Source organism: Oncorhynchus mykiss, chromosome 13 (assembly GCF_013265735.2).
Source record: "Oncorhynchus mykiss isolate Arlee chromosome 13, USDA_OmykA_1.1, whole genome shotgun sequence".
Taxonomy (NCBI): domain Eukaryota; kingdom Metazoa; phylum Chordata; class Actinopteri; order Salmoniformes; family Salmonidae; genus Oncorhynchus; species Oncorhynchus mykiss.
In genome coordinates this window covers 58,451,517-58,466,172 of record NC_048577.1, presented here as the reverse complement: position 1 = coordinate 58,466,172, position 14,656 = coordinate 58,451,517, and the positions used below count along the sequence as shown (strand labels likewise).

At 42.1% G+C, this 14,656-nt stretch overlaps 1 protein-coding gene across 4 annotated transcripts in view; it reads left to right on the top strand.

The window, feature by feature from the left end:
* Window positions 1-11,830, top strand: part of LOC110538558 (nuclear GTPase SLIP-GC) — a 45,625-nt gene extending 33,795 nt beyond the window's left edge. The window contains exons 21-30 of one of the 4 annotated variants that reach the window (XM_036941714.1): window positions 185-269; window positions 1,010-1,161; window positions 1,269-1,345; window positions 1,716-1,921; window positions 2,149-2,399; window positions 2,599-2,718; window positions 3,366-3,516; window positions 5,886-5,927; window positions 6,166-6,444; window positions 10,271-11,830. In XM_036941714.1, coding sequence (XP_036797609.1) covers window positions 185-269; window positions 1,010-1,161; window positions 1,269-1,345; window positions 1,716-1,921; window positions 2,149-2,399; window positions 2,599-2,718; window positions 3,366-3,516; window positions 5,886-5,927; window positions 6,166-6,444; window positions 10,271-10,284 — 1,377 coding nt within the window. In that variant the 3' untranslated portion in view covers window positions 10,285-11,830. Of the gene's footprint in view, window positions 1-184; window positions 270-1,009; window positions 1,162-1,268; window positions 1,346-1,715; window positions 1,922-2,148; window positions 2,400-2,598; window positions 2,719-3,365; window positions 3,517-5,885; window positions 5,928-6,165; window positions 6,445-10,267 lie in introns of those variants that run through there. The other 3 variants (XM_036941715.1, XM_036941713.1, XR_005035615.1) reach the window with 3 other exon arrangements.
* The last annotated feature ends 2,826 nt before the right edge of the window (window positions 11,831-14,656 follow it).

Genomic DNA, 14,656 nt, shown 5'->3' with positions numbered 1-14,656 from the left:
CCATAGCAATTATGATCACACTTGCTGAATTGAGATATTTTCGGCTTGAAAGCACACCAAAATAAACTTAAGAAGAACCTAGTTTATAAACACCCGATGCACAGCATTTAGACCTGGTTGTGGTAAAGTACAATCATCACTTGGTGTGAGAGTGGACTAAATAATAATTTCTGTCCTGTATTAGGATCACATCATGATGCAACTGAAGTGTAAACTACAAGAATCAATGGATCTCTCACTCAAGACCCCCAACAGCTCGTTCCTCCCAGGTAAATGAAGGGACCAAATGCTTTAGTTATTCCAATATAATTATAATCAAGTCAAGTACTCGTCAGAACATGTCTGGAAACCATGTCCCCTTTATCTTGAGCTGCATTTAACTTGTGTCATAAGTAAATGTTTTCAAGCTGTACATTACTCACGTTACTTTCAATCTTGTTGTTTGTAAACAATTGAGTAATAACCCTTTATATGCTCGGTTATAAAAAAGTAAGACAACAATACAAAAATATTTCAGCATTTTTGTCTATGGCAGCCTGAAATGACTAAAGAAACCCCAATATTGGATGCCTGCTAGATAGCATTTTACTTAAAAGAGAATTTTAAGGATTTTACAACTTGATGTTAGATGGTTACTCACCTTAAAGTAATCTATGAGCCAGGAGAAACTGTAATCCATGTGGCCAGGAGAAACTGTAATCCATGTGGCCAGGAGAAACTGTAATCCACGTGGCCAGGAGAAACTGTAATCCATGTTAGTTTTCTTTAAACAGCCACTACAAACCTCAGGTAACTTTAGCCACCACAAGCTAACAAACAATAGAAGCGAATGGGACATTTGAGCATGTGTTTCTTCTTAAAATGAAATGGTCAAATCACCTCAAAGTAACATCAAACCAAATACAGAGTTCATTTCAGGGGATTTGTCCAATATCTAAATTCAAGTTCTAAAATCCTGAACTTCCCCTTTAAAAGCTGATGCTTGTCCTGAATCCTTTCTCCTGTGCAGATGATGTCACTGTGGAGTATAACAAGATGAAGATGTACTATGAGAAACTGATGGGTTGCTCTAGTACAGTACAAATCACTCCAAGACTGGATTTACACACAAAAAGTATCACATTTGAATCACAGTCTGGGAATGGTAGGAAGCGTGTGCAGGTATGCTTGTGGGGAGTTGATTAACCACATCTCAACCATAGGAATTCAGTCTGAGAGTATTTGATCCCATGTACTAGTGTTACCTGGTCTTCCTTTTTCTGTTACAGGTGTCAACAAGTGTAACAATGTTAAATCCTGAGATTGTCAAAGATCTTACAACACATGACCGCAAGCCTACGTATAGGTAACTAGGGATCACTGAAACTTCCACGACTTTATCATGGCCTTTTCCTATGGTCATGTTTACCAGTAATCCAGAGGAGGTTGGTGGGAGGAGCTATAGGAGGACGGGCTCATAGTATTGGCTGGAATGAATAAATGGAACGGTATCAAACACATCCAACATATGGAAACCACACGTTTGACTCTGTTCCATTTATTCCATTCCTGTAGTTATAATGAGCCCGTCCTCCTATAGCTCCTCCCACCATCCTCCTCTGTACTAATCAGTTCCACACAGAATCTACAAAGACATTAAGTCAAGAGTGGTTGACTCTTTTTGATTTAAAAAATTAGTTTACAACTGTCAACTTTTCCTTTCGTCTGCATCGCAGGCTTCAATGCCCAAAGGCAGGTCTTTTCCAGTGCCGTTCCACTGGTCTGGTGTTTCTGATGGAAGGGAAGGGAGATGTGGTTTACAAGGTGACTCAATGGGACAGGAGCCTCCTGGGCTCCATGACACCAGCAGGACCCCTATTCAGCATTGACTGTCCTGAGCAGTCTGTCTGCAAACTGCATCTCCCGCACTGTATGTGTGATGGTAAGTGATGCATCACTGTATGTGTGATGGTAAGTGATGCATCATTTCAGTATATTGATTGTTTTAATATGCAACATAAAGATTATTCTAATAACTCAATAATAAAATGGGTATGACATGACATTACATGACACTAACACTGAATAATGCATTCATACTTTGGATGAAACTTACAGTAAATTAAAGCATTATTTACAGTCAATCAAAGCATTGTTCTTATTCTGCAGAGAAGGATGACAATGTGTCCGTGGCCCATGTTACTGATGGCAACATGGAGATTGTTCAGCCACTCAAGACGACTGCTACACACGTGATTGTAAACATCACACACCTCTCCCTCTTTGGCCTCATCAGGGATGTGTTCTCCTTCCTCCCGGTCCGAAGCCAGGTGCTGCTGTTCCTGCGACCACAAGGGAACAGACCACAGAAGCGCATACTGAATGTTATTTTGTTGCCCAAGAATGTGCCACTTTGTGAGGTAATGTTTACAGTATGAAGGAATTCATTCTGCACACGGCAAGAGTTGTTTTGTAGAATGAACTTGAACGTAGATATTGTTCTAGCTGGATAAATGGTGGTAAAATGGCTCATTACCATTCCTTGATTTCTTTCAGAACTGTTAGTGTGAATGTGTTTGATCAGTTTGCCTTGAAGTAATGCACCTTTATTCTTTGAAGGTGGAATACCAACAGAGGGGGAGTACTTTCATTCAAACCAGCTCCAACTGCACATTGACTCCTAGAGGAAAATATGGCCTCTGCTGTGAGCTGGTGGCAAATTTTAGCATACAGCCAAAAGTAAGCATGGCCATCACATTCTACCATACATTCCTATATGCACTGAGTGTACAAAACATTAAGGACACCTGCTCTTTTCATGACATTGACTGAGCAGATGAATCTTGTTAAATCCACTTTAATCAGTATAGATGAAGGGGAGGAGACAGGTTAAATAATATTTTTTTAAGCCCTGAGACAATTTAGGTATGGATTGTGTATGTGGGCAATTCAGAGGGTGAATGGGCAAGACAAAATATTTAAGTGCCTTTGAACAGGGTATGGTACAGCAGTTGGCTTGTGTCAAGAACTGCAACACTGCTGGGTTTTTCAAGCTCAGCAGTTTACCGTGTGTATCAAGAATGATCCACCACCCAAAAGACATCCAGCCATGATTACAAAACTGTGGGGAGTGGGGTTGTGACTCAATATTAGGAAGGTGTCCTTAATGTTTTGTACACTCAGTGTAAGTAATCCTTTGTGATGTGCTACTACTGGTTTGTGGTGTTGGGTTTGATGTGTGGTTTTTATGTGCATGTACCTGACACCAGGAAGTTCCCACAAGAAAAATGTTCTATGTTCTATGTGCTATATGTCCAGCTACAGTAATTCTATCTCTCTGTTACTGTCTACATTTGGCTAATATTATTTTTCATCTTGTGTTTCAGAGTGGGCAGTTAGACTATGACTACAGCCCAAACTTCCACCCCACATTTCAGGTGTTTTTAGACTGCATGTCGGGTGCGGAGAACATCAGACTGAGTCTTTTAGACAGAGGAAGTAACGACCAAAGAGTGTGGGAGTCTCTAATTCCAACAGGTTAGATCAAATGCCAGTTTGTTATGAACCTGTACACCCCTCACCCCCTACTTACTTAAACTGTATACAACACACTGTACACCCCTCACCCCCTACTTATTTAAACTGTATACAACACACTGTACACCCCTCACCCCCTACTTATTTAAACTGTATACAACACACTGTACACCCCTCACCCCCTTCTTATTTAAACTGTATACAACACACTAAACACCCCTCACCCCCTACTTACTTAAACTGTATACAACACACTGTACACCCCTCACCCCCTACTTATTTAAACTGTATACAACACACTGTACACCCCTCACCCCCTACTTATTTAAACTGTATACAGCACACTGTACACCCCTCACCCCCTACTTATTTAAACTGTATACAACACACTGTACACCCCTCACCCCCTACTTATTTAAACTGTATTAAACACACTGTACACCCCTCACCCCCTACTTATTTAAACTGTATACAACACACTGTACACCCCTCACCCCCTTCTTATTTAAACTGTATACAACACACTATACACCCCTCACCCCCTACTTATTTAAACTGTATTAAACACACTGTACACCCCTCACCCCCTACTTATTTAAACTGTATTTAACAAACTGTACACTCCTCACCCCCTACTTATTTAAACTGTATACAACACACTGTACACCCCTCACCCCCTACTTATTTAAACTGTATACAGCACACTGTACACCCCTCACCCCCTACTTATTTATACTGTATTCAACACACTGTACACCCCTCACCCCCTACTTATTTAAACTGTATCTAGCACACTGTACACCCCTCACCCCCTACTTATTTAAACTGTATCTAGCACACTGTACACCCCTCACCCCCTACTTATTTAAACTGTATACAGCACACTGTACACCCCTCACCCCCTACTTATTTAAACTGTATTTAACAAACTGTACACCCCTCACCCCCTACTTATTTAAACTGTATACAACACACTGTACACCCCTCACCCCCTACTTATTTAAACTGTATACAACACACTGTACACCCCTCACCCCCTACTTATTTAAACTGTATACAGCACACTGTACACCCCTCACCCCCTACTTATTTAAACTGTATACAACACACTGTACACCCCTCACCCCCTACTTATTTAAACTGTATTAAACACACTGTACACCCCTCACCCCCTACTTATTTAAACTGTATTAAACACACTGTACACCCCTCACCCCCTACTTATTTAAACTGTATACAACACACTGTACACCCCTCACCCCCTTCTTATTTATACTGTATTCAACACACTGTACACCCCTCACCCCCTACTTATTTAAACTGTATCTAGCACACTGTACACCCCTCACCCCCTACTTATTTAAACTGTATCTAGCACACTGTACACCCCTCACCCCCTACTTATTTAAACTGTATACAGCACACTGTACACCCCTCACCCCCTACTTATTTATACTGTATACAACACACTGTACACCCCTCACCCCCTACTTATTTAAACTGTATTTAACAAACTGTACACCCCTCACCCCCTACTTATTTAAACTGTATACAACACACTGTACACCCCTCACCCCCTACTTATTTAAACTGTATACAACACACTGTACACCCCTCACCCCCTACTTATTTAAACTGTATACAGCACACTGTACACCCCTCACCCCCTACTTATTTAAACTGTATACAACACACTGTACACCCCTCACCCCCTACTTATTTAAACTGTATACAACACACTGTACACCCCTCAACCCCTACTTATTTAAACTGTATTTAACAAACTGTACACCCCTCACCCCCTACTTATTTAAACTGTATACAACACACTGTACACCCCTCACCCCCTACTTATTTAAACTGTATACAACACACTGTACACCCCTCACCCCCTACTTATTTAAACTGTATACAACACACTGTACACCCCTCACCCCCTACTTATTTAAACTGTATACAGCACACTGTACACCCCTCACCCCCTACTTATTTATACTGTATTCAACACACTGTACACCCCTCACCCCCTACTTATTTAAACTGTATCTAGCACACTGTACACCCCTCACCCCCTACTTATTTAAACTGTATCTAGCACACTGTACACCCCTCACCCCCTACTTATTTAAACTGTATACAGCACACTGTACACCCCTCACCCCCTACTTATTTATACTGTATACAACACACTGTACACCGCTCACCCCCTACTTATTTAAACTGTATACAACACACTGTACACCCCTCACCCCCTACTTATTTAAACTGTATACAACACACTGTACACCCCTCACCCCCTACTTATTTAAACTGTATTCAACACACAGGATAAAATAAATGTGATTTGATTTTCTTCTCCACAACTTCAGATTTTGAACCACCTCAAGTCAGTCCGATCAACCCTCATCCTGGTAGGGTTTTGTTTCTCATTGTCTATGGCTACATGTCTGATGTGGAATGTGTTTGAGTCTTGTCTTGCACAAAATCATGTACATCATCAAGTGATCAGTCTTGTTAAGAGAGACACATTCAGGTCATTAAATATGTTTTGTTGTATTTAGTGGCTTGTTTTGTAGAACACATTTGTTCTTATGGGTTTTAGTTAATTATGGCTCTAATAATATAACCATTTTCTGACATGAATCTCAGGTGCTGAGGCTGTACTGAAGCAGCTCTCGGGGCAAGCGTTTGTGGATAAGCATATGGCTGATCTCATTCAGAGGGTCAAGATGGTGCAGCATGTAGCAGATGACCTGCTTGTGGAGGAGATGATACCAGATAAACTTTACTCAAGACTCCTTATGGCTGGGACCAGTCAGGAACAAATGAGACTAATGTCTGATGCTTTACAAGCAGGAGGAACAAGAGTGAAATCTGCCTTCTACAAAGCTCTCCTTAACCATGAACCTCGTCTTGTCCAGGACCTGGGTAAGATCAAACTCTGGTCCCCTGAAGCTCAGTTGGTAGAACATGGTGCTTGCAATGCCAGGATAATGGGTTCACTTCCCATGACCACCCATATGTAAAAATATATGCAGAAATATATATAGTCCCTTTGGATAAAAGCATTTGATGAATGTCATATCATTTATTATTATTGCTCTCCCACTATGAGTAGCTGAAACATGGAGGGACATTAGTACGGCCCCTGTAACTTGCAAAGTTTCCCAAAACAACCATCATATTTCAAATAGACGGCCCTCACTTAGGGCTTGTACAGACATGAACTATTCGTCTGTCCATCAGATATTCAACTCATTTCATTGTCATCGATATTGCAGCATTGTGTGCATGGCATTCCCCCCATTATTTTGTTGCATAAATAATCACTGCCCTCTTACAGACATCATACAGTATATTTAAAGATCAGTTTCCAAATCAAATCAAATTTGTCACATACACATGGTTAGCAGATGTTAATGCGAGTGTAGCGAAATGCTTGTGCTTCTAGTTCCGACAATGCATTAATAACAAGTAATCTAACTAACAATTCCAAAACTACTGTCTTGTACACAGTGTAAGGGGATAAAGAATATGTACATAAGGATATATGAATGAGTGATGGTACAGAGCAGCATAGGCAAGATACAGTAGATAGTATCGAGTACAGTATGTACAAATGAGATGAGTATGTATTACATAAGGATACAGTCGATGATATAGAGTACAGTATATACGTATGCATATGAGATGAATAATGTAGGGTAAGTAACATTATATAAGGTAGCATTGTTTAAAGTGGCTAGTGATATATTTACATTTCCCATCAATTCCCATTATTAAAGTGGCTGGAGTTGTGTCAGTGTGTTGGCAGCAGCCACTCAGTGTTAGTGGTGGCTGTTTAACAGTCTGATGGCCTTGAGATAGAAGCTGTTTTTCAGTCTCTCGGTCCCAGCTTTGATGCACCTGTACTGACCTCGCCTTCTGGATGATAGCGGGGTGAACAGGCAGTGGCTCGGGTGGTTGATGTCCTTGATGATCTTTATGGCCTTCCTGTGACATCGGGTGGTGTAGGTGTCCTGGAGGGCAGGTAGTTTGCCCCCGGTGATGCGTTGTGCAGACCTCACTACCGCCATACCAGGCGGTGATACAGCCCGCCAGGATGCTCTCGATTGTGCATCTGTAGAAGTTTGTGAGTGCTTTTGGTGACAAGCCGAATTTCTTCAGCCTCCTGAGGTTGAAGAGGCGCTGCTGCGCCTTCTTCACGATGCTGTCTGTGTGAGTGGACCAATTCAGTTTGTCTGTGATGTGTATGCCGAGGAACTTAAAACTTGCTACCCTCTCCACTACTGTTCCATCGATGTGGATAGGGGGGTGTTCCCTCTGCTGTTTCCTGAAGTCCACAATCATCTCCTTAGTTTTGTTGACGTTGAGTGTGAGGTTATTTTCCTGACACCACACTCCGAGGGCCCTCACCTCCTCCCTGTAGGCCGTCTCGTCGTTGTTGGTAATCAAGCCTACCACTGTTGTGTCGTCCGCAAACTTGATGATTGAGTTGGAGGCGTGCGTGGCCACGCAGTCGTGGGTGAACAGGGAGTACAGGAGAGGGCTCAGAACGCACCCTTGTGGGGCCCCAGTGTTGAGGATCAGTGGGGAGGAGATGTTGTTGCCTACCCTCACCACCTGGGGGCGGCCCGTCAGGAAGTCCAGTACCCAGTTGCACAGGGCGGGGTCGAGACCCAGGGTCTCGAGCTTGATGACGAGCTTGGAGGGTACTATGGTGTTGAATGCCGAGCTGTAGTCGATGAACAGCATTCTCACATAGGTATTCCTCTTGTCCAGATGGGTTAGGGCAGTGTGCAGTGTGGTTGAGATTGCATCGTCTGTGGACCTATTTGGGCGGTAAGCAAATTGGAGTGGGTCTAGGGTGTCAGGTAGGGTGGAGGTGATATGGTCCTTGACTAGTCTCTCAAAGCACTTCATGATGACGGATGTGAGTGCTACGGGGCGGTAGTCGTTTAGCTCAGTTACCTTAGCTTTCTTGGGAACAGGAACAATGGTGGCCCTCTTGAAGCATGTGGGAACAGCAGACTGGTATAGGGATTGATTGAATATGTCCGTAAACACACCGGCCAGCTGGTCTGCGCATGCTCTGAGGGCGCGGCTGGGGATGCCGTCTGGGCCTGCAGCCTTGCGAGGGTTAACACGTTTAAATGTCTTACTCACCTCGGCTGCAGTGAAGGAGAGACCGCATGTTTTCGTTGCAGGCCGTGTCAGTGGCACTGTATTGTCCTCAAAGCGGGCAAAAAAGTTATTTAGTCTGCCTGGGAGCAAGACATCCTGGTCCGTGACTGGGCTGGATTTCTTCCTGTAGTCCGTGATTGACTGTACACCCTGCCACATGCCTCTTGTGTCTGAGCCGTTGAATTGAGATTCTACTTTGTCTCTGTACTGGCGCTTAGCTTGTTTGATAGCCTTGCGGAGGGAATAGCTGCACTGTTTGTATTCGGTCATGTTACCAGACACCTTGCCCTGATTAAAAGCAGTGGTTCGCGCTTTCAGTTTCACACGAATGCTGCCATCAATCCACGGTTTCTGGTTAGGGAATGTTTTAATCGTTTCTATGGGAACGACATCTTCAACGCACGTTCTAATGAACTCGCACACCGAATCAGCGTATTCGTCAATGTTGTTATCTGACGCAATACGAAACATCTCCCAGTCCACGTGATGGAAGCAGTCTTGGAGTGTGGAGTCAGCTTGGTCGGACCAGCGTTGGACAGACCTCAGCGTGGGAGCCTCTTGTTTTAGTTTCTGTCTGTAGGCAGGGATCAACAAAATGGAGTCGTGGTCAGCTTTTCCGAAAGGGGGGCGGGGCAGGGCCTTATATGCGTCGCGGAAGTTAGAGTAACAATGATCCAAGGTCTTTCCACCCCTGGTTGCACAATCGATATGCTGATAAAATTTAGGGAGTCTTGTTTTCAGATTAGCCTTGTTAAAATCCCCAGCTACAATGAATGCAGCCTCCGGATAAATCGTTTCCAGTTTGCAGAGAGTTAAATAAAGTTCGTTCAGAGCCATCGATGTGTCTGCTTGGGGGGGGGATATATACGGCTGTGATTATAATCGAAGAGAATTCTCTTGGTAGATAATGCGGTCTACATTTGATTGTGAGGAATTCTAAATCAGGTGAACAGAAGGATTTGAGTTCCTGTATGTTTCTTTCATCACACCATGTCACGTTGGCCATGAGGCATACGCCCCCGCCCCTCTTCTTACCAGAAAGATGTTTGTTTCTGTCAGCGCGATGCGTGGAGAAACCCGTTGGCTGCACCGCTTCGGATAGAGTCTCTCCAGTGAGCCATGTTTCAGTGAAGCAAAGGACGTTACAGTCTCTGATGTCCCTCTGGAATGCTACCCTTGCTCGGATTTCATCAACTTTGTTGTCAAGAGACTGGACATTGGCAAGAAGAATGCTAGGGAGTGGTGCACGGTGTGCCCGTCTCCGGAGTCTGACCAGAAGACCGCCTCGTTTCCCTCTCTTTCGGAGTCGTTTTTTGGGGTCGCTGCATAGGATCCACTCCGTTGTCCTGTTTGTAAGGCTAATTAAGCAGATAATTCCTGCTATAATATTGTAAGGTATTTTTGCAGAGTCCAGTGCAGTTTTGTGGACAGAGCGTGTATTCATATGCGTGTATTCAGTGTGTATTCTCATAGTGTGTATTCTCATAGTGTGTATTCTTATGTATTTTGATGGGAAGTATGTACATTTACAGTAACATTTCTTATCCCATTCTTCTACCAATGGCAGCAGCAGCTTCCCACTGATGAATGTCATGACCTGGGTTGGTCCTCGACCGCTGGACAAAGGGCAGCAAGCGGTCCCTCTTCCAGAGCAGGATGTCAGAATACTACAGTCACTAGGCTCCTAATCTGCATCGGAGTGTTGGGAGATAAGACTGACAGCAAGTCTATGATGATTTAAAGTTAAAGATGTTATGGTCTTGTGTTTGTGCTAACATTCCACTACTTGACACTTCTTGTCATGCCAAACAGTCTGGCATGACAAAATCAATCAAAATCAAAAATAAATGTATTCATCACGCGCACAGAATACACTGTGTGTAAATTAATGAGTGTGGGTGTGTGTGCGTCTGTGTGGGTGGGAATGTGTGGAGTGCTGTGTGTAGACAGCCAGTGATTGCAGGTAGACAGTCATTGATAAGCTGTTCAGCAGTTTTAATGCTTCAGAGCTCAACCCCAGTGATGAACGGTGCAGACTTCACCACCACCCAGTCTTGTGGTGGAGGGCGGTGCAGCTGCCGTACCAGGCGGTGATACAGCCAGTCAGTATGCAGCTCAATGGTACATCTGTAGAAACTGGTGGCAAGTCTTTTCAGCCACCTGAGAAAGGACAGGCGCTGGCGTGCCTTCTTGATAAATGCACCAAGGAGTGGCAAGGAGTGGAATGTGACCACAAACACACCAGATTCCTTCAGGCTAGTAGTGTGTCCTAGTGTTTACAGTCATTTGTAACAATGTTAATTTTTAAATGTCTTTTGTCTTTGTAATTACATTCTTTCTCTGTAATTGGGTGGTGCATTTCCTCATTTCTCTCATTTACTTCTATTAATGTAGTGATTATAAATTACTATTTTAATGTTGACATTTAACACCATTCAGTTTGTACAAATGTGTTGAACCAGAAGGGTGCAGAGTCATGTTATTAATAGTCAGATTGTATGTTTCTGATGGGCTACTCTGTTCTCTGGTGGTACTGTATTCCACACAGGTCCAGCCACCACAGAGATAGAAGGAAAATACTTATCATAGAGGTTCAACTTTAAGTTTCCATTCTATTTCTCTGAAATGTTGCCTTACTCTACATATGGAATAGCAAGCCTCTATGGAAACGGTGTAGTCAGAACAATAAATGCAGTTTTGAGTGTTGTCATATATTTTCTGTTTAATGAATTGGTCTGAATTTTAATATCTTATCAAAAGTCCTTTATTACACAGATGTTTACTAAGTTTTTTCTGCTTTTGAATGGAGGCATATTATTTGAGCTACTACAGTTTGTTAATAAGGTGTTGGTTTATTTTTCATTAATTCAAAGGATTGATGAGGTTTTGTTTATGCTTATTGATTAATCCTTTTATACATGCTTTTATCCAGAAATAATAGCTGGATGTGTTTCTTTCCAATTGACCATTTAACTAAAATGTGTCAATGTGATGTTGTTATAACCTAATAGTTACATTTAGTCATTTTGTAATTGGTTGATTATTGTTATGTCCATTGTGGGGGAAAGAGGATGTTTGAAAATCTTGTCCTGTTATGGGTTCATTTCTCAATAAATAATGACTATAAATAGTTATGGTGTGGCGATTCCCTTCACATGAAACAACATGGTGTGGTGTTTAGGGTGAGGGGCGTTAATGATTGTACTAACAATATAACTACTATATGATCAATACCAATGTTCAACATGATTAGAATTCATTTTCAAATTCCAAATATCATGGGTCTTATTGCAATATATACATCATGCTAAATGTATATTATCAGCATGTAACACTGCCATACTACACCACCCCAGGTTTAAACAGGAGCATAAGGAGCTCTGCCTAACATTATACACAGGCTCTAACAATCCAGGTTGAGCTGACAAATGTGGAAATGAGCAAACCATCACCAGGTAACAGTACAGTATCTATTTGCACTGTTCTTTAGAGTTAGAAAAAGACAAGGCCCACTCAAAATGTAGATTAATGAACCAGATGGACAAACATCCCCCAACGTTCATCATCAACAGGACAGTATATACTTACAACTAGAAAGGGGCAGGAGAAAGACGGGGGGAAACTGGGCATCAAACTATAAATTATTCTTCAAAAACTGGGTCAAACTTAGATGTCAAATCAAAACCAGTAGCTCTATTTCCTCTCATCTGCTCCTTCCTCTGGGCAGCCCACCCAGGTCTCATCACACCTGATATTGATGAACCTCATCAGCCAATGAGAAGGTTACACAACAAGCATGGAAAATAGTGCCAAGGGCTTTGTCAACCATGTTACAAATGTACAAAACAAAGCACTTGTTGTATGTAATAACACTCACATTTCAAAGAGAAAGCAGCAACACCACACAACTACAAAATCAACCTACAGGAGGCCATATGTATAATGTTGCTGTAACCTACAGCTTTTAAAAACAGGTTTATATGAATTCAAGTCATGGTTTTCACATGGTTGACCTTGGGGTTAGTGTTGGCTGAGCTGGTTCAGAAAAGGCTCGAGGTCCACACAGTGTACCTGAAGCTGATAGGTTACTTTGGTTTCCATTTCATGTTTTCTCACACCGACCAATAGATAATCTAGGTCTCGCTCATTCAAAAGAATGCTGCTACAGTGGGGCCATGTATTTTGTTTCTGGTGTCCTTTGACAGCTCTTTGGTCTTGGCCATAGTGGAGTTTGGAGTGTGACTGTTTGAGGTTGTGGACAGGTGTCTTTTATACTGATAACAAGTTCAAACAGGTGCCATTAATACAGGTAACGAGTGGAGGACAGAGGAGCCTCTTAAAGAAGAAGTTACAGGTCTGTGAGAGCCAGAAATCTTGCTTGTTTGTAGGTGACCAAATACTTATTTTCCACCATAATTTGCAAATAAATTCATTAAAAATCCTACAATGTGATTTTCTGGAATTTTTTTTCTCATTTTGTCTGTCATAGTTAAAGTGTACCTATGATGAAAATTACAGGCCTCTCTCATCTTTTTAAGTGGGAGAACTTGCACAATTGGTGGCTGACTAAATACTTTTTTGCCCCACTGTATTTGGCTACTTCCGACTTCAACTGTATAAAGAAGCAAAAAATACGAGAGAAAACATAAAACAATAATTATTTGTCCTGTCTGTCCCATCTCCCCTTCTCAGTAGATGCGACCCATTCCTATTCCTCCTCCCTCCCTCCCTCCAACCCCACCTTTGTCTCCCCACCTCCCTCCCTGCCCAACACGGGCTTGTGTTGTGGACATATATGTGTGTAAAACAAAACATCATGGATAACTCATCTTATGTTTGTAAAATTGTTTGTGGGACCAAGGCACACATGAATAGAATAGAATCATAGAATATAGAATCAGCCTGCATACATCAATGTTCGATACAGATATAAAAAATACAATTGATACATTCAAACATGATTACATTACCTCATAAGCTTTTGACCTTTCGTCTGCTCTATTGAATGTATCTAATGTTGTTTCCTTGGCGCTGTTCACACAAGCTATGCAGAGCTCTAGTGAAAGGACGTCAAGGAAGTTATGTAGCTATTGAGTTATGCTGAGTTTATGTGGAGGTTTCCATCTGGTCACCAACATTATGTCACGTTCTGACCTTTATTTCCTTTGTTTTGTCTTTATTTAGTATGGTCAGGGTGTGAGTTGGGGTGGGCAGTCTATGTTTGTGTTTCTATGTTTTTTCTATTTCTGTGTTTGGCCTGATATGGTTCTCAATCAGAGGCAGCTGTTTATCGTTGTCCCTGATTGAGAACCATATTTAGGTAGCCTGGGTTTCACTGTTGGTTTGTGGGTGTTTGTTTCCGTGTGAGTGTTTGTCGCCACACGGTACTGGTTTGGTTATGTCACGTATTCGGTTATTGTTTTTGTATTTCATAGTGTTCAGTGCTTTTCTTATTAAAATCGTGATGAACACTTACCACGCCACATCTTGGTCCGATCCTTACTCCTCTTCAGACGAAGAGGAGGAAATCTGCCGTTACACATTATTTTTGCAACTCATTTCTGGGGTACTGTGAGAGTCAGTGAAGAGTCATCATTCAAAATGAATATATTGGGGAGATGGCAGCACCAACTATGCTCGACACAGACCTGGCAACCTGTGACCAAAAGCTCTTCACACTGGGACAGTCCCACATCATATGCATATAGGTTCCAATATTTATTTGAGAACACAACAGACAATTTGGAATAGGAACAAGTTTAAATTGGGAGCGTTTCCGTGGACTCAAATACAATCTGTGAATGAATTTGTAGTGTATTAGTTGACAATTCTAATTTCCGGAGGACATTGGGATATTGTTCCAGACTCTCTTCCAATCTGTATTTTGTTTGTAGTCTTGAAGATATGTATTCCATACCGTAACTATTCCCATTAGTTTACAGAGTGGTTGACTCCA